Source organism: Anser cygnoides, chromosome 10 (assembly GCF_040182565.1).
Source record: "Anser cygnoides isolate HZ-2024a breed goose chromosome 10, Taihu_goose_T2T_genome, whole genome shotgun sequence".
In the NCBI taxonomy this organism is placed as follows: Eukaryota; Metazoa; Chordata; class Aves; order Anseriformes; family Anatidae; genus Anser; species Anser cygnoides.
Genome location: NC_089882.1, coordinates 10,070,076 through 10,090,292, shown reverse-complemented (window position 1 = coordinate 10,090,292; position 20,217 = coordinate 10,070,076). Strand labels below are relative to the sequence as shown.

At 44.7% G+C, this 20,217-nt stretch overlaps 1 protein-coding gene across 7 annotated transcripts in view; it reads right to left on the bottom strand.

The window, feature by feature from the left end:
• The window catches only part of CADPS (calcium dependent secretion activator), a 203,506-nt gene that overhangs the window by 29,002 nt on the left and 154,287 nt on the right, over nt 1–20,217 (bottom strand). For 4 of the 7 annotated variants that reach the window (XM_067003206.1, XM_048069814.2, XM_048069827.2 and 1 more), the window contains 5 exons: nt 18,177–18,333; nt 17,010–17,151; nt 10,484–10,630; nt 7,206–7,361; nt 4,155–4,302 (listed from right to left, as the gene is read on the bottom strand). In XM_067003206.1, the coding sequence (XP_066859307.1) occupies nt 4,155–4,302; nt 7,206–7,361; nt 10,484–10,630; nt 17,010–17,151; nt 18,177–18,333 (750 nt within the window). The remainder of the gene's footprint in view (nt 1–4,154; nt 4,303–7,205; nt 7,362–10,483; nt 10,631–17,009; nt 17,152–18,176; nt 18,334–20,217) is intronic. The other 3 variants (XM_067003209.1, XM_048069840.2, XM_048069851.2) reach the window with 1 other exon arrangement.

Sequence of the window (20,217 nt, the reverse complement as noted above, 5' to 3'; positions counted from 1 at the left end):
ATTATGACTGCTTTCCAACACAAAACATTTGATTTTTCAGTCAAACATTTCAAGCACTGGTGCTAGTCACTATATTCATTACCACTTGGCATTAATATTGTTTTAAAATGTTAACATCAAATCACATTGAAAGAGACAAATCTGCTTTAAATACTAATCAGACTTTGGGAACGAAGACTGCGAGGGCTTTACAAATGCTAGACGTTGGTCTCAGTGTCTGATCAGCAGTCTGAGCTGCTCTCTGGTTTCTTTTTTTTTTTCCTACGACAACAACACATTAACACAGGAATTTGGAACAAAGAAAAAAAAAGTCGGACACACTTACCCACTCTTTAGCAAACTTTTCAGATGATTGGGGACAGAAATAAAGAGGAAAGTGCGAAAGACAGGAAAAAGAAAATATGAAGATAAACAATAAATAAAACAAAATCTTAAAGAAAAGGGGGGACCTTTTAACTGTGGCTATGATAACAGCATCACGCACAGAAACAATACGCAGGGGGAAACGAAACATGATCAAAACCTCCTCTCACTGTCACGTCAGAGCTGGCTGCCCGTAGTATGTGCAGCAAGGAACACGGGGAAGGGGCAGGACGTTGGCTACCTGCTGGCAGTCCCCTGAGGCTTTCTCTTACTCCGAAGGGGAAGGAGCCAGGTGGGTCCTGCAGCGAGGCAGGGGCATGCGGTGCTGCCCCCACGCCCCCACGGCGCAGGACAGGAGTCCCTCTGGCCGGGCACGCAAACCAACAACGTTTGCTTTTGGAGATCCCTTTTCAATGTCCTGCTCTGCAGGTCCAGACGTATACGAGCACCTTGCAGCAATCGCAGTTATCTGTGACTGAGCTCTTTAATGTAGGGTTAGGCCTCATCAGCTTCCAGGATTGACCTGGCCCAGCTGGAAATGTGGCTCCGGGGTGAAAGGGACGGGTAACAGCTGGATATGGGGGGAGCTGCCGACGTCCTCAGCACACACGGCCAGGACCTCCTAAGGAAGGTGATGAAGGAGAGGCACGCATTGGGGTTGTCTTTCCCACGAGGTTTTACTTGCTGCGCATGTGGGAGACCTTGGACTTGGCTAATTCCCTTTCTTGGGAAGGAGGCAGCGGGCAGGAAGACTGGGAAGGCAAGAAGGAGAGGAAGAGAGGAGCAGGGCAGCTGAGGGGCTGCTGGGGCTCTGGGATGGAGGAGAGAAACGCAGGAGGCGTGGGAGAGGGCTGCGAGGTGGCTGCACAGCCAGGGCGGCCTAGCAGTGCATACACTTTTGGAGATGGTTGCCCACTGTAAAGGATGATTTATCGAATTCAGAGCAAAATTCCCCCAACTCAATATCTAGTTTCATATTTTACTCCAAAAGACATGCTTATTTCATTAGTGGGCATTGCTATCTGGGGTTTTTACATTGGATAAATCATGAGTTTTAACTCAAAAATAGCTAGGTACATGCAAAACAGAGCGCGAAACGCCTTCACCAATGCATTTTCAATTAAAAGCTTGTTTAAAAAGCAAATAAGAGCACTGATGGAATAAGCAGGCATCTCTGAGAGCAGGAGAGGCCCTGTGCAAGCACCACTGTGGTGTCTGCAGGGCTCTGACCGCACCTTCCCACCAGGGTGCAAAGACCCTGGGGCTGCCCCGGGGCTGGGGACCCTGCAGGGTATGGCCCCGGCGGCCCCAGCTCCTCACCCTGGGGAAAAGCAGTCCCTGCCAGGATGGGGCCGGGAGGACAGCGGGATGAAAAATGGTGCCCGGGGAGGCGTTCAGAGCTGGCTGGCTCCGAAACTAGCGGTTCTAGCAGCTCCCTTTGCATCGCCTCGGAAAACGCCCGGGGTTAAAGATCGCGGAGCTGCTTTGCTTCGCTCGGCGCAGCAACCGCTGCTGGTGGAGTTCATCGCAGCTTTCTATTAGCTCGATTATTACAATCCCTAATCAGTGCACTACAATGATTCAACTTGACTTTATGTGATGAGTATCTTGCCTTGTCATGTAACAGATTGTGTGTACGTTGTATTTCTCTAAGGACCATCTGACCTTAGATATTAAATAGAAACATACTAGACCAACTGAGAAACATTTAATACATACATTTATCCCCTTAGATGTATTAAAAATTCAGAGGAAAAATAAATATTTAAGATGGTAAAGTATGTTTACCAAATGTTTTAACAGCTGCCTTTAGAGACAACGAAATGGAAATGAAATGATGGGTGTTTGTTTCACAGGGTACTGCTCTCAAAATGCATTCAAGTGTCTGTTGAAGTGCGTGTAGCCGAAGGTATGCTTCGGAGAAAGGCCACGGGGTGGGAGGGAGTCCCCGGGAGCGAGGTCAGATGATGCGCCAAGTTTGTCTTTGCCCACGTACAGCCCTGACAGTGAGAAAAATCAGAGGCTTGTTTCCCATCAAAATGTCATCCTCGGCACGGTCTGGGCAAACTGTGACGTGGGAACGGCGCCGCGGACAATTTTAGCCCTTTTTGCTGCTTTTGAACTCTCTGCAAAGGGACCTTGCCTTGAGGGAGCGTAGCTGCGGATGATGCTGGGTGAAGGGGTGCAAGGTGTGCAGCAGCCCTGGGGACACAGGCTGGTGGCTGCAGCTCTGATGGGGGCTCCTGGCAATGAGGAGCATCCCTGCCTTCCAGCCCTCCCTCACAACCCTGTCTCTCATCTATCTGCTGTCGATCTGTGCCATCGTTTCCACAGGGACTGGAAGAATTGGGGTGGCATTCTGTCCTGTGCATAGGGAGAGCTCTGCTCCTTTACCATGACCCCCAGCCTGAGCATCTCATGGCATGAGCGAACGGAGGGGGAGGTAGGAACACTCATTGAAAGGAAGAAAAGAAAAAGGGAGGGTGTATAAAATGCTGCAGCCCTAAACGGTAACTTATGCACTGATAATTTACATCTGCTTTGCAGCTCTATTAGTTCAGCTATCTGTTAAAATCCTCGTACCCCAGCAAGTGCTGCTTGCCACGGGAGCTGCGCTCGCTCAGGGCTGCTGTACCAAACACCTCCTGGAAGCAGCCCAGGCAGATTTGCAGAGACGAGCGCTCAGCCCTGGCACAACTGAGATGTGCCCGTGCTGCTGCCCGCTCTCCTCGTACTCGCCACCCAGCTATGGTCCAACGTGCACGGTGACCGATGCTCAAAATTTGGAGGAAGCCGTGGCTACCACCGAGCACCACGTTAGCATGGGAAGATGCAGCGAGTGCCTGGGCACACGATTTACAGATAGAGCTAACATCAGCCTCCTGCCATCCTAATACTTAACCTGGTGATTTTCTGAATGCAACAAGCATGCTCTGTCACAATACTGGAGTTGGCTTGATCTCCAAAACGCCACCGTAAATAGCTAAAGAAAACAAGTAACTTGCAAGGGCTGACTGTAAAACCTGACCACTCAAAGTTGTATGAGAGGGCTTACCTAGGAAATGCTGACAAGCAGCAGGATAGGAGAGGCAGACAGTATTTGTGAATTTATTCTAGACTGGTTTATGAATATTTAATTTGGCTTTGAGCCACTATAACAAAATGATCATTATGATGCATTTAATCAAATCCAATTTAGCATGTCTTTCTAATTCACAGAAACTTCAACCTGCAGCTATGGCTTCAGAAGAAAAACTACAGCAGTGGTTAATTAAAACAGGTTTGTTGTGTGGAAACTTGAGTCATTAAGAACCTGGAAAGCCAGGATCATCAGGCTTGCTGATTTTAGCCCATATTCGAGGAAGTCGAATTTCAGTCTACTTTTGTAAGTCTTTCCTTTTCCTTACAAGAATCCCAGCAACTTGGCACTTCTGTTTTCCGCGTGTTTGTCTCCAGAAAACAGTCATATACAAGAAGTCTGTTGCCTACACCTGGCTCCAAAATGCGGTTAATGACTTAATATATATGGTCAGCACACATCAAGCAAGCTTTAGAGGTACCTTATGCACACCACAGCCCTTGCAAAAAATCACTCCTAAGTGGCTGGCATTCTGAATGTTCATATTCATCGGGTTTATTTGAGAGCAACACCCTGCATATTCATCTGCACGCTCTATATGGAAGGCTAAATCCACAAGTGCTAACATGCCTCTTAACTTAGCACAGAGCAAGATAGGAAATTTCATTACATTGCCTTTAAAAGCTGTGAAAGGAAGAACCTGCATTTTTACCTCTTGGCCCATTTCCATGCTGCAAAGCTTTGTTGACTGAGCTTTGGCATCTACCATGACATTAAACATGGTGCATATTGATTGAGGGACTCGGAAATCTGTTGATCGGCTGGTTTTTTGCAGTTTTACTTCAAACGCAATCCTGGTTCTGTTAAGGGAAGTAGAAAAAGATGCTTCAGTTACTTTTTAAAATACTGAAGCTAATAATAATGTGAAACACACGGCTTCGAAGAGTTCAACAAAACAGAAAGCTGAGTGCTACTGGGAGCGTTCCAGTACAATTGTTACAAACGTGCTCTTACTAAAAATGATTTCCCAGTTTAAAAAGAAACGCGCTCCCCAGAGTACACACTATTTATAAAGTGTGCAACGGTTTCAGAGAAACTATGACTTTCTCGTGCTTGATAAACAGTGTGATGATGTTGCAAACAGCAGTGTCGATGTACACCTATAATTTGGTTGCATTAGCTGATTTGTAACCACAGGCAAACAGCAAGGCTGGTGAGTTCAAAGAAGCTCCTGTTACTCCATAATATCCACTACAAAAGCCAGGAACTCCTTCATTGCTCGACTGAAAGGACACTGTCAGATCATTGTGGGTTTAGGTCTACACGACTTTCTTTGCTTGCCAAAACTTTCTGATTGTCTCGTAAGCTCACAGGAGTGTTTGTACAAGGCACACACACTCCCCACAATACATCTGCACCATGTGCACACGTGCAGTCATGCATGGATGAACACACACGTTGCACGAGCCCACACAGAGCTTTTGTGGAGCAAAGGCTACAGAACGTGATCCCGTGTCGCATTTTAAAATAACAAGATTTTCGGAACTCTAGCGTTGGGAAGCCTTGCAGATCAGTGGGCACCGCCTTGCCTTTCTCCTGAGCCCCTCTGCAGATTCCTGAGGTACTTCACTAACCTAACCTAGCACGGAACAATTATCACATCCAACAGAACCCGCCAACAAATTAACATAGGAGCTTCAATTTAGAAATAACAAATAATATCAGCTGCAGCTCAGGAATAACTCTGATCTTGAAAGATCCCCCAAGGGTTATGCAAATGGAAACTAATTTACAAATGTGAAACTCCCGTTCTTGGGCTCAGATCTGGGCTGGTGCAGAGGTCCTCCTGCCTGGATGTATTAGCAGAACAGGCCTGCCTTGCAAGGGCTGCTTTCCTGACAGCCCCGAAATACAACCAAGTGTGGAAGGCGGGGTGGCTCCTCCATGGCATTCAACAGTTCAGAGACAGACGCGAAGAAAAATGTTGTGTCAAACTGAAATTGCTAAAGAAACCTTAGCCAGGCCCTGTTTGCAGGTGATATAAATAGGGAAAGCAGCATATTGGTTTACATCAGCAGTGGCATTTGAACTGATTTAATTACCAGTGCCAGATTTAGCCTGGACTCGGGGACTAGAATCTTGATAATTACTGAAAGGACCAAAAGTGACTGGGATTTTCCATCTCCTCGCAGAGATGAGCATGTTCCTACTTACTTATGCTCAGAACCATTATATATAGTCACACCATCGCAAGCTAGGCCAGGTTTTTGTAGAGGGGCAATATATTTGTAGAAAGGTTGGAGCAGTTGGGAAAAAAAGCCAGCTTTCAGGCACAAAAACCCCTCTTCAGATGCACCTGGAAAATGGCTTATTTTTCCCCGTTATCTCAGCCAACCTAACCCAGTCTTATTTCTGCAGATCATCGCAGCTACAACTGCACCGCAGGTGCAGCAACGGTGTTCAGTTTCAAGTGTTTAAAAAAACAGAGAAAAACCAGTATTTTTCTGGTGGTGCTGGGGGCACAGTGGAGAGCAGAGCTCCACTGAGCACGCTGCTGGCCTTTAGTGAGGCTGGTGGAAGCAAAGCACAGAGGAGCAGAGCCCAAGATCTCCACCGATCACTTCAGACTGCAAACCAGCGCCTACACTGCTGCGGGAGGATCCCAGCACTGCCTCACCTGGAGCATTTGCAGCTTACAGCACTGCATTTGTTTCTAAAGAATGGCCTGGCAACTGGAGCTCAGCTGCCGTGCCAGCCAAGGACATCACGGCCATTTCATTGTATTTCTAGTGCCCAGGGTTTTACTTCAAAAGGGTGCAAGAGCAAGCCTCGAGCTGCCCGCTGCCAGCAGGCGAGCCTGCTGCCTCCGTCTCGGGGACCGAACGTGCCTCCTCGTGCAGTGACGTTGAATATCCAGCCTGCGAGGACGTGCGAACAACAAATCCCAGCTCGCGCTTGCAGAGCGGCCAGGCAACTGTGGTACAGAACAGCCACATCGCACATTGCGGCTATTATTAGCATGTACCAGCTGTATTTGGCACTCATTTTTCCTTTGGTCTGTCTCTTTGTCTATTAATTTTTGCACGATGGAATGCAAAGTTCATTTCTTCCTCCTGCCTGAACAGCTCTGACACCAAATGAACATGAATTGCTGTGGGAAGTTTGACAATTTAACCGTAACATTTTGTTTTCAAAGTGACGGCTGCCTGTATGTTTGCAAGTTTTTAAAGAAACCTCTCTCTTTTGTGAGATCTGCAGGTGAGTATCCTGTGATGATACGGTGCCTTTTCTTTTTCAACAGCAGATGTGAAGCCTGTGTGCCAAGCTACACTATCGACCTTTTTGGAATCGCTTTTTTGCTTGTTTATTTTTTTCCTGGATCTGTGTTTTCTGGGTGCTTGCTGGGATCTGCCTTGGGGCTGTGCCTTCAGCACTTGGCCTCGCTGACAAGAAACTGATTTTACAGAGATTCGACCTCAGGTGCAGCACCAACAATAAGTTAACAGTCCAGAAAGCTCAAACAGTGGGTGATTTATTGCCTTATTGTGAATAGGCACTCCCCAGAGTCTCAACAGACAAACCCTTGTTTGGGGAGCCCACAGTTCACAGCAAGAAGGTGTCCCTCCACCCAGCCTGTGCTGAGCTGGGGCCATGAATAAATGACGGTGGGAGTGATGCTGAAAGGCAAAGCACAGCACTGATACCGAGACAGAGACAAATGCCGCCCCCAGTGAGCTCCTGCCTCGCTCGTGCGCACACGTACCTCTTCACGCAGGACTCGATCATGTCACTTGCCATAAGCTTCAAGCGCTGCTCCAAGTGTTTCCCAAACTCCTCCTCAGGCCAGTGCAAATCCCGAATGAAAGTCTGTAGGGCGTCCAGTTTCCAGAACAGATCTTCCGAGGTGCCTGATCCATTGCTGGCAGGGCAGAATGAGAACAAAAGTCATAAGTGGCATCAGACCCTTTGCCACCTGATGTGGAGACCATTCCTGCAACAATTGTGGAGCAGACAGTAGTTTCATACACAGGACAACGCTGGCAATCTCCACCATCAGGATTTTGAGTTTTACCATACAGTTGCCTAATCTACCTTGCTGTCATAACCCACGAAACTCTCCAGACCAGATGAGTAAGACAACATTATGAGTTACACATATTAACAGGAAGAACGTGTGTATGGTAAAAATCAGCCTTAGTTAATAACCACATTAACGTATGTGGTTATTAAAAATTAAGGCCAGGAATCGTGGTAGAAAATCCTCGATCGGTAATAACTACCATACTGGAACGTATGCAGTTATTAAGATTTGGTTTCATGCAATTCTCCCCCTTCCGAATTGTATCTTTAGGTGGCCTTGTCCCTCCCGCTGAGGCCCCGGTTCCAGGGAAGGGACAGTGCTAACAAGTGGTGAGCGAGGACACGCGTTAGCTCTTGAACAGCTGGAAAAAAATGGGGGTAAGTCAATTGAGCTAAGGGCACTGGGCATCTCACATCCAGACCTTCTGGCTGGATTGACTGCTGCACCTTTCCACAGATCTGCCTCTTGCGAAGGCATCTAGAGGATGACAGATTTCCATTTTTCAAAAAATTTATTTTGCAACTTCTTTGGTCTGTCACAAAACTCTGAATTTCTCTCCAAAGCTTGCGTTCTCGAACCCACACCCTTGCCCAGATGGAAGTCTTTGGTCCTGCAGTGTGTAGCTACACCGGCTCTTTTCACAGTATAATTATATCCCAAACCTCCACTGACGGAATAAAAATACAGAACTCGATTGTGCTCTGCTTGTGCAGAGAAATTTATGCATCCATAACCCTTTTCTCTCCCTCTCTCCTTCTCCCTCGCTTTTTTTTTTCCGAACAATTACCAAGGGAGCTTCAAGAGTTCCAACCCCCTCCTCGCATACCACTAATGCTAACACGGTAATTTAGAAGATATTTAACACGCCATGCATTACCACTTGTGCCGACATCATCTATAGAAACAGGTGAGGGAGGGTGTTTCTATTGTGACAGATGCCAGCTGCATTGAGTTAATGCTAGAGGAGACCGGAGCTAAATGCACACACGTGGGCTACTGCGAGGTGAAAACCGTGTCCCCAACATGCCAGGGGGCCCTGCGGGTCCTGCGCTGACGGGGAGGACGATATCAAGGATGGGTCATCTCCATTGTAAGAAAAACGAATCTGACACTAAGCGACAGGTAACACGTCCTCGATGGAGGGGAAGGGTGAGGAAAAGGAAACCAGGAAAGTGAAAAGATAAAGAATCAGGCATTTCCTCTGACCAGGGGACAAGCTGGCAGAAGGCTCCAGTGCTGCTCTAGCCACCAGTTTGTAGCTTCTCCTGATTCAAACCTGTGCTTGGGTATAAGTAAGCTTTAACAGTCTAGACCAGTTTTAGAAATGCAAGAATTTATGTCTGAAATAATTAAATACGTGCAAATACAGTAATTGGTATTTACTACAGCAACGTTATGACACCCATTTGGTTTCAAAATTTCAGAATTATTATTTTTGGTCTTTTTCTCACTTTTGATTAGGGCTTCGGGCGAGTAAACAATATATTAGATTTATTTCCAAGTTGCACTGTTAATATTTTGCTTGTGAGCACTGCACTTAACTCTAATCACCAGGCAGCTTGCGATACACCATTTATGTTCAAGTTTTCAGAGGGATTATCCAATTTTCTGTCATGACATGATTCTTATCTTTTCAAGGGTAATACCACAAAGCATGCACAGAGAAAAAGATTAAAACTTTCAAGTACTCTTTACAGGCAACTGCCTAATCTAGCCTTTAATATAGCTATCTTAGCATGAATATGAGTTGTATAGCTTTGAAACATAAATGACCGTGATAGTATTTAAAGAGTTTAAAAACTCTAATAAAAATTAAATATCAGTGTTTGCTTTACTTGTGGTTCATTACCATTGCTCTGCAATAAAGCCTGTGCATGGCAGAGGCATTTTGGTGGACCCCAGGTGTAGATGTAATCGAGGGTGTTTCAGTAACACTGACGGAGAGAAAAAAAATGTGGGAGGCTTCTTCGGTTTTATCTTTTAGAAGAGAGGAGATGGTAGGGAAAAAGCAACACAAATGTGCAGAACTGGCTGAGACCATCCCAGGACAGCGTAAGCTTAAATGGCCCAGGGGAACTGGGAAGATCTCAGGTCCTATGCTAGGACATCTTGGGAGACCAGCTGCCTCCAATGCAGATTTGGTATTTAGCCACCTGTACCTCTCTCTGCGTTGCTTGGTGGCTGGGACTTGTAGGGGAAATCTGCTCAAAGAGCTGAAGCTGCCTGATGTGTGCTCAGCCGGGGGATGTGCAGTTCCACCCTCCTGAGCACACCCCTTGGTCTCACACGGGGAGCCTGAGATAAGAGCCCGAGGCTCCTACGGAGTGACTGTGCTGACACAGTGTCTGATTTCTCCAGCCACAATCAAAAGCTCATGCTGAAAAGATCTTTCTTTAGCTGGTCATGGGATTACCCAGGCTGTAAAGATGGATGTGGAGTTTCAAATGGGCCTCCCACAACCTGAATAAGAATCCTTGCAGGGTGTTTCTCTGTGTTAAACTGGTTCAAAAAAATCAAGAGAAAATTATTATCTGAGGAATGCGGAGCTTGCATTAAAGAAAATTTACTTTTAGATCTACATCTGGTCCACAGAAATTGGTTGACTGGCATTGAAATTGGTTCATCTTCTCTTTTGGACAGAACTCTTTGCTGAGACACATCAGCTCACATTAAACGCTCTGTGGTTCGTATGTTGGCCAGACCGTGTCCCGCTGGTGACGGCTATTTTGTAAAGCAATATACTTGCTCAAATTCTCAGTGGGAGAAAGAAAAATTTTTCAAGATTTATACAAGACACCCTCAAAATGCACATGCCAGAAATTCACTAGTGTCTCATTCAGAAAATGTCTAATTAACTGTACCACTCTTTAAAGTTTTATATAATGCAGAAACAAACAATACATATCCATGCCAAGATGACTTTAAATTTAAATGAGATCTAATTTGAACTGAATACACACTCAGAATCATAAATAGCAGCCATCCATGACGGTGCAGAAAAGCTAGGCATTTGTGGGATGCCTAGCGGGATGTTAACTGGTAGATTTGGTACTTTAGGGAGATTCACATTTGGTAGATTCACATTGGGCAGATTACTTGTTAAACTCCTGTGGAAGAAACAGACAGAAAGAAAAAATACCATAACAGTGACAATGCAGATGTAGCAGAAGCACATGACACTCATAAACAAATCTGCAGAGTTCACAGCACGACAACAGTTAAAAAACTAAAGCAAAACATTTCAGAAAGAAGCATGGTATGGAAGCTTAAGTGTACTGTTTTGCAGTCTGCAATAAAAAGCAAATTACTTAAAAAAAAAAACAGAATGAAAGAAGAAGAATCACAAAGTAGCAAATTAGCAGAGTACTCAAACACCCACACAAAATAAGTTAACCTTCAAGTCCTGATACCATTTCAAAGTGCAGAGAGCAGCCTTTGCCTGGAAAAATCTACCTCATAAGGAAGCGAGTCTCAGTTCAGCGCACTCAGGTTGGAGGGATACATGAAATCGCTAAGCTAAGCCAGCTACTGGAAAAGTCAGGGAGCTTTTCTTGGAATCAGGACTCAAAATAATACACATGGGTTGAAATTCTAGCTCTGCTCAAGTCCTCAACAGTATTTGCCACCAAATTCAACGGAGTCAGGATTTTACTCCCAAAACTCCGTTTATCTTGTGCTGTACAAATAGTAGAAGTGTGCTAATCTGGATCAGCTGCTGGGTTCTTCCTAAATGAAGACTCGTGCCCTGAGCCTACCCTTGCGTTTCTGTATGAAGACAAAACGTGTCCCAGGTCTACATACGTGCAGTGAATGAGTTGCATTTAGTAAATCCAGGACTGGTATATGAATGTTGCTTAGCTGGAAATGGGCTGTGGAGTGATTAAGATATTCAAAGATTAATTTATGAAGCAGGTGTACTTGTGCATCATGACGTTAATAAACATTTTCGGATATGCAGTTGTTATGCAGAAAGAGATCTCTTAAAAATGGGCTAGTGTATTAATTTAATCCAAAATATTGTTTCTCCTGAAACAATGTGCGGTGTAGCAACACCACATGCTTGAAGTTTTCAAAACACCATCTTTACCAGATTATTATTTAGGCTTAGTAAAAACAGAATCAAGACTTCAGGATTTCAGCTTCATCCTGTACTGCTGAAGTTCCTGGAAGCTTCTCTGTTGATGTGCAAGGACTCAGCTTCAGCGTTCAAACTTCCCTGGTTCTGGTGACCGTACCAGAAGATGCCACCTTAAAAGGTCTCCCCCATTCCCCTGGATGAAATTAGAAGGTGCTGTACAGGCAGCTTTATCAGGAGTCTTGGAAAACCATCAAATTACACATTTTGTCTTTCAAGGAATGTTAAAATTTTAGCAACTTTCTTGAGTCACATTTTGAGCTGCATTTCTTACTGTAAGTTTTATGTATAAAAAATCCAAAGTAATGGAATGGAGCTGGCTATACTGAATAAGTGTTTCCTAATGCAATAGAAGATAGGAACTCCATCTCTACAAGAGCTGTTCGTCACTGGTGGCAACTCTTAGGGAATAGACTGGGACTTGGAACCTCATTCTCTCTTCGTGAATAAAATCCTTTGTCTGGGGAAAAAAAAAATCTATATACTTTTTCTAGTGAAAAAAATGTATGTTCTTGCTTTCTTTTGTTTCTATGCCTCTTAGTAGATTTGACTTCACTTTATCTGCTTGTCGTCTTTGTTAGGCAGCAAGGAGGTAGGAGAATTTACTAATGTAACAAAGCCATCCATTGTTTCCATTCATACGGTGTCTGTCTATTAAGATGATATGATTACTGAATGAGACACAGACTCCACAGTGATTGAGAGAGTGTTAAATCTTCAGAAATGGCAGTGCATGTGGTTAAATACTGATATGGAATAAATAAAGAAATAGCAAGAGGTGGACAACATATAAATGTATAAGGAAAAGCAACTTAAATAACTTAGCCAGATGGTAAATACATAAATCAGAGGACCTTTGGTTTTAATATTAAAATTCAAGAAGTGACAGTGTTATATTAATAAAAACACTGTATTAATAAAATATGACTTCTAGAGTAAACAGTATACTATATTCACACGGAAACATATTTCTTTTATACAACACATTATTTTGCTGATGCAAGGATATGTTGCAAGAATAAGCTAGTACTCTTAAAAGAAAACAAAACAGCAAAATAATGGAGTATAATATGTTAACATACAGTAACTAATTTTAAAAATATTCTCCTGAATTGACATGCACAGTTTTGCAGGTTCAACTGATCTAATTATCTGACTAACAGTTGCAGTGAGACCTGTAAAAAATGATTAATATTACCAACAAATGTTCCAGCCTGCAGTTGCTCAGACCATAAAAACTACAGGTCCAAGATGAGAAACTGTTTCTAAAAGCCAGCCGTGCCTATTTAATATAGACGGCTAAATATAACCTCAGCCATCAGGCAGGGAATGTGGGCATTTGGATCAACAAGATGAGGGCTGTCTGATTTAAGAAGCTTTGGGACTGGCTCCTGATACTTTTGATAAAAGACGCACGCTCTGGAGCTGTACTGCTTGGTTTCTTGGTTTCTTCTCATTCCCCCCCATTTGTGTCTGTTGGCGATGCAAGTGGCTCTCACCTGTACTGCCTGCTAGGAAATCCTCCGTGCAAGCAGACTGGCAACATCCCAACGCTCACGCTGTACCGTGGTACTGGTCAGAGTTGCCCCAGTACGGGAAGGAGGGCAGAAAAATCACTGTGTTTTTACTGGGGAGTCTCCGGTTTCAGGACAGAGCTAACCGAGAGCCTTGTCTGTACTGAAGTGCTTGGTTCCTACGTGATCCCTGAGATGGTTTACTGATGGGAGAGGCAGACGCCTGTCTCTTCCATCGCTAGAAATGCTCGCTACCTTACTGCCTAGGCTGAACAAATGCTCGAGAGCAAATCTTTTCACAAAAGCTTTGATGGGAAGCAGAGAGCTTGATAGTGAAGTAGGCAGTCAAATCTGTGTTCTTCCTCTGACTGACACCCAGAATAGTAACAAAAATACTCATGTTCACTACAGCAGTGCTTCTTGTAAGGGGAAGCGTTTTTCACTAGCATTTTATAGCAGTGCAACCTCTTCAAGTGGTTAATATAATCACACTGTTCAATTTCTTACATCTTAAATGAATGATACATTTATAAATAGTTTGCAAAGGGTTAGTGAGCAATCAATCGATGTTAAGCCAGGACTACAGTGTGGTGGAGACAGCCATAGGTCAGTGAGTAACTTCCTAGTCAAGCAATTGAAACTGGTTGTCGCTGCACCGGCTTTAGCATTTGCTCAGAAAGATCTTTCAACACAGACACACACAGAGAGACGCACACACACACGTACGTGTCTGCTGGCTGCGAGATAAATCAGCGTTCTCTGAGAAGCTAGCACGAAAAAAAAAAAAAAACCAACACACCACCCATTGCACAACCCTACTTTTCCAAGACCTCTCAACTCACCAGAGAACAGACCTGCTCTGTAGCCTCCGTACTTGGATGACTGTGCGAGGGACAAGTGTTCCACGCTTCTCGGCGTGGATTCATGCGAGCACACCAGCTGCTCTAGCGATAGGGCAAGGACCCCCTGCAAATTCAGCAGCTCTGCAGAGGCAGCTTACAGAGCCCTCATGAGCACATTACCTCGCTGCTTTTTCCCCCATGTTTTCAATACTTAACGGTATCTCCCTCACTGTTTGCGATTTCTATACCTAACTCCTCGTAGCATAAGGTGCAGAGTATTCAGCAATGAAAATAGAAGAAATACATGCGTGCAAACTGCCATCTGGTCAGGTTATGGAGGGCTACGTATTTCAGCCTTGATTGCAAGCATAAGTGCAGAGAAACCCTTTCAAAAGACTCTGTACTGTGGAATAATTTCCTGCTTTACAGGAGATAATGAGACTTCTTCCTTCTTGCAGTTGACTTTAATGATCCACAGTGGGACAGCAGCAGGCTCAGTGGAACAGACATCCACGACGATCTGCCTTTTCAGGCCAACCTGAAGGCCTTTCTTCAAAGCAGAGGAAAGCCCTGGAGCCACATGCTGCAGTGTGTCCAGTTCCAGAAAAGCTCTGCTGGAGAGCCTGCAGAAGGCCGTGACTTGGATAGGAATTGGTTGGTCTAAGATATTTGAGGATCGATGGCCTAAAAACTCAACTGTGCTGCAGTCGGACACGTAGGGGAAGAAGGAAGTAGATACAGGAGGGCAGATCCAACCAAATACGCCTCTGACCTGGGTTTTTCTGCAAGTTCACTGTAGATCAGCCAAAGAATAGCAGGTGGTCTGCCCAGGAGGCAAAAGATGAAGACGCCTTAACATTTAGTTCTGAACAGTGCATCAACACCGTCATACAAACGACTCCCCTCTTCTCCTTCACACAGCATGTGCCACCCTCTGTGCATTCGCCGGTACCTCCCTGTGCTGGGTCTGATCAAGTGAAGCCAGCATTTGCAACTCGCACTTCTGTGTGCGAGACACAAGAACAAAATACCGACTAGTGAAAAAAAACCCAGAGTGCATCTTTTCACCAGATGGACACAAGCTTCTTGTGAAAAGCACCCACTTTCCTGCTGGAACAAATTTTGTAAATTCTCGGGTCTGTACGACATCTAATCATCTAATCATAACCCACCCCGGGCTTTCGCTTGAATCTGCGATGCTCAAAGTGTTCTGCAACTGAAGCTCCCCAAAGGGCAAAGATACTACAAGATAACTAAGAAAAGACGTAGAAAGTATCAAAGATAACTTGAAAATGATAGATTCTGGCATACCCAGAAACAAGGCATTTTTACAGGCAAGTACCACAGCCAAGTACTCATGTACATCTATAGTTATGCCATGAAAGTCAATGAATGCCAAAATAATATCAGCTTCTGAAAAAAGAGAAATCAGAATGAATTGATTACTGACTGCCCGACTGAGGTAGGCAGTTGCACTGAGTTCACTGCCTCTGTTTCATAACAACAAGGAAATACAAACAGATTCATTGCTAAAGCAGAGCTCTGAAACTCAAGTTAATGCTAACTTAGAAGTGGAATTCTGCTTGAAGGAGTGGCTGTAAAAATGGCATTCTCCTACTCGAAAGATCTATTTCTTCTATGTTTTCTGGGTCACATCTGCTTATTTGAAACAAGATTTTTTAGGATTTTTAATCCTGTTAGCCTGCAGACCAAAGACAGCAAATGGAAAGTGAGAGAGACTCCTGAACGCCAGCCACTTAACCCCACTCAGAACAGAGGGGATGCTCAGGTGTCAAGAAAAGGCCCGCGACTTGGCAGGCAGAATCCTTATGGATGCTGAGGATGCACAAGAAAGAAAGGAGAAAACCTGGGTAATCAGATTCCAGGTTGCATATGGGAGGCTGGCTGCTGAACAAATTCTCTTTTCCTTGTAAATTGAACATATTTGGTGTGAAAAGCCCTGAAAGACCACACGTTCTTTTACACAGCAACCTCGGAGTGCAGTGCCACTTAACTTTGCTTAGAGAATGAGAAAAAAAGCAGGGAAAATAGTCTCTGTAGAAGTCATCCGGTCAAAATCCCTGGTCTGAGGCACTGTCAGGCTCACGGTGCTTGCACAGAGTCAACCCTCCTCTTTTAAGTCCTTTATTAGAAGGAAAAGACAGTTCTTTCCTTCACAGGAACCGACTTGGGCTTTTACAGCAAGCACAGCAGGGTTCAGCAGTGCTTCAAAACCTGTCCAATAACAACAGCAATCTAAAGCAAATGTCATGTTTTCACCATTCACTAGCTCTTGGGTTCAGTTTGGGTTTCTCTCAGACTCCTTATTTCTCGCTGGCCAACCCCTAGACCTCCACATCTATACCTGATTCTGTTTCAATCACTTTCCCTAGGTCTCACTCGGGTTTCTGCATGCTGGTGGCCTGTTGGGTCACCATGTCCCCGCTGGGCCGGTCCCTTCTGCATCTCCGTGAGCCGGTCGGGGCTGGGACCCCTCCGGGCTGCCCGGGGACACAGCCCACAGCCACCAGCCGTGGGGATGATGTGCTATCCTTCCACGGGGTGGGTGGAAAAAAATGAATACGGGGAAGAATAAATACAGCAATGACTCACTCAGGTTACAGGGCTGGACTGAACGCAGTAAAGCAAGGGTTTTGTTCTGAAAAGGAGCTGTTTGAGTTCAAAAGCAGCATCGGGGAAGGCCTTTTAGGATGGGATCCAAAAAGCCATGCCAGCTAAGAAGGTTTTCACATTTTCACGCTTCCATGTCCAAAGGCACACGGTTTGAACTGAGGCAGCAATGCATTTCAAAAAGCAAATACCATTTCCTTCATTAACTTGAAAACCCTGAAGAGATCAGGCCTATTTTTAGCATTCAACTAGAAAATATAAAGCACTTTCTGCACGTCCAATCTAACGTTTGCTAATTCATCTCTGCATGAATCTCGATCCATTTGCACCCAAATTCCAATTGTATCAAAGGAGGTTTCCTTACTTTACTGGCTCCCATGACTCCCGCTCAAAGCCCCTGTGAATTGACTGTGCAATTGAGGACTCCATCAGATCGACATATCTAACAACAAGTGGAGCAAACAGGTCTTGGAGGTGTTTGTGGAATTTTCCATTGCACAAATTATCTAGAATAGATAAATAAAAGTATAGTAAGAAACTACTGTTACTAAAAGCTCTGTAACAAACCACAGCGTGGCACTTCATTACACAATGAATTTGTCAGCGCACAGAAAGAAACTCCGAGAACAAAACAGGAGCTGGCATCAGGCACTGATGCTCATGACAAAGACAGGAATGGCTTCTTAATCAAAACAAATAAACAAACAATGAATCTTCTTTTCCATTAATGTCAAACTTACAGGTTACAAATACATTATTACTTCCTGTGAATAAAATGAGTGTAAGAAATACAGCATGGCAAACATTAGGACTTTGGCAGGTAGGAGGATCGTTTCTTATTCAGTTACTCACTACTATGACACTGGAAATTGCTCTTGGAGGATGAGTCCCGCTTTTTTATATGGTGACAGAAAGCTGGTCGGGCCCTGGCTGAGGACGTTAGTGAAGGACAGAGCCAGCTCAGCCACCAGCTCCCTGGCAGCAGTCACACCACCCTGGGGAGTGCCAAGTCCCCAAGGGTTTTGAAGGTGTGAGCCCATGTGTGCTTTGGAGAAGAGCCTTATTTCACAAAGCACTAGGCTTCTGAATTACTCTTGCTCTCATTTACTTTAAATTTTTTCCTCCCTTCAATAAAGTCTTTTAAAGCAGGGACTGGTTTACTCCATGCTAAATAAATGCAGTACACACATATAAAACAACACACACATTTAATGACAGTGAGATAGGGTACAAAATTCCCTGCTTGTCAGGCAGCCATTACCAAGAGACTTGAGAAGATGAAGCAAAATAAAAGTTCAACTTCTCACCTTCAGCTGGGGCATTTGATTTAAGGGGTGTCTGTGTGTGCACCAGAGAATTGCTTTTTTTTTTTTTTTCTAGTGGAAATGGAACAAAATCAAGCCGATGCTACAAGAGTCTGTACTGTGCATCTCTACCCATCTCAGTTCTCTGTGCAGTGCGGAGAGGCTGAAAGTGTTAGCAGTAACCTGAGCCGCCCACTGAAAAGAAACGATCAAAATACAATACATACAGTCACTACGGAGGAAATCGTTTAGAAGCTGAAAGAGCGGAAAGCTGTCCCATGTATCTGGGGGTTGCACCTCTAACGCAGCATCCATATCCACTGCAAACAGTGACAGGAAGGTCTCCGCGTGCTCGACCATTAAGTCTGACCACCAAGCAAAGGCCTTCAGGGTTGGTAGAAAAAGATAACAGAGCAGTATGTTAGTTCTAATAAAGCACAGTCAAAGATGCTAGGCCACATACCTTAAAAAAATGTGCATCCCCTGGAAACTACCTTTATTGTAAAGAGAACAGTGCTTTGAAGTGCTGGCTGCACGTACAGCGCTAATCACGGGAATTAGGCACTGCTGTTTTCATACAAAGGTTTCTTGCAGAGGATCTATTCAGAGCTCCACCGTAAAGGCAGGCAGTTGTAACATGGCAGAGAAGGTTTTTTGTCTGTTCAATTTACAATAAATGACTTCACTCGTCTTTAGTTATGCTAATTATCAGAAAGATCAACTAATCATTATTCTGAAGTACAGAAACTGGGGACTTTCTTCACTATTTGTGGGTCTTCTGCTGTGTTTTTCAACAGTTTAAATTTTATTTGGATTCTCTACTTCTATTTGTCTTGAAAAACTAGAAGCCTAAGACATTAGAATCTGTCCTAAATCTTTCACACTCTTATTTGGAAATGTTTCAAGCATCACCTGTAAGAGTTATTAGAGCACTGTTCATTTTACATGGTCAGCTACACACATCCATCTAAACACACTACCACCTTCGTTAACGCTACTTATCAGGAAACAAAGCTCTATCATCAACATGCCAAGATAAAAAAAATCTACGACAAGCCTGTATTTTCACAGAGGCAGGAAAAAAATATATCTAATCTTGAAAGCCAAAAAATATCAGTGAAGTAACTCATTCTCATGCACACGGGTCCTTAAAATTCACTGGCCGGGCCCTGTGACGTGACATTCACATCGTACATGGCTCAGATGTGAATGTTCCCGACGCATGCATGCGTGTTTAGTAATCACTTCTGGCTGGGCACATGCAATGTGAGAAGTGCTGCCGTTAGGACCATGTGCTGTAATTTGTAAGGGAGAGGAAATTACTCAGTGACTTAAAGGATCTGAGAAATGTCTTTCCAGCACTCTGCAAGAGAATGAAACCTCTAGCATAGGGACAAGACTAGAGATGGAACAGAAAAGACCAATAATAAAGAAATTGGTTCAAAGAGGAGTTGCTGGTCAGGGAGGGGTATTTTTTGCCTCCTGGAAGGAAGCTTTTGGCAGACTTGAATAAGCAAAATGGACTTTAGTTTTCTTAGGGTTCAGTTTTGATTCACTGATGTTTTCCTGCTGACACTGATGACAACAGCAGGATGCCTTTGATGAATCCTGTCCTAGATGGCTGCAGAGAACGCCAGCTCTTGGTTCTCCTGGCCATGGAGAGGGATGCTGGCAGGAGGACTTTGGGACTATTTCCACTCCTTTGCTCCCCCAAAATGCAAAGCAGGCTGACATTACCCTGCTATTATTCCATGAGTTGATATAAACTGGTGTTGAGACATGCAGAGGTTGGACGTGACCCAGGGCACTATGCATTCAGAGCACATCCAAGATGCAAAATCACCAAAATAACCAAATAACCCCCAAGAAGGCACAGCTCTGGAGTGCCCAGCCATGGAGGTGAAGGGGGGCCAGGGCAGGCTGGGCCATGCTCTGCCCGGAGTGGCAATGCCAGCAGGTTACAGCATCCATGTGGTCATGGCATGGGGAGGAGGTGGGTAAGTTGGGCTCATTCATCTGCAAACCATCCCCAGCCCCATACACGGAGGAAAGTGTCAGGCATCGCTGCAGCAATGCCTCCTGTGGGACACCTGGACAGCCCAGGCGCAGCTATGACAGAGAGTTTGTTATTCAGAAAAAGCCAAAATCGAAGCGAGGGAGTCTGACAGGGCTGAGGGCATGGCAATGCTCTTCAATGCTTCCTTCTGTGTCCAACCCAGCCCATGGACACCTGTGAGTGCTGCGACGAGAGGTGTGGTGTCTCTGCAA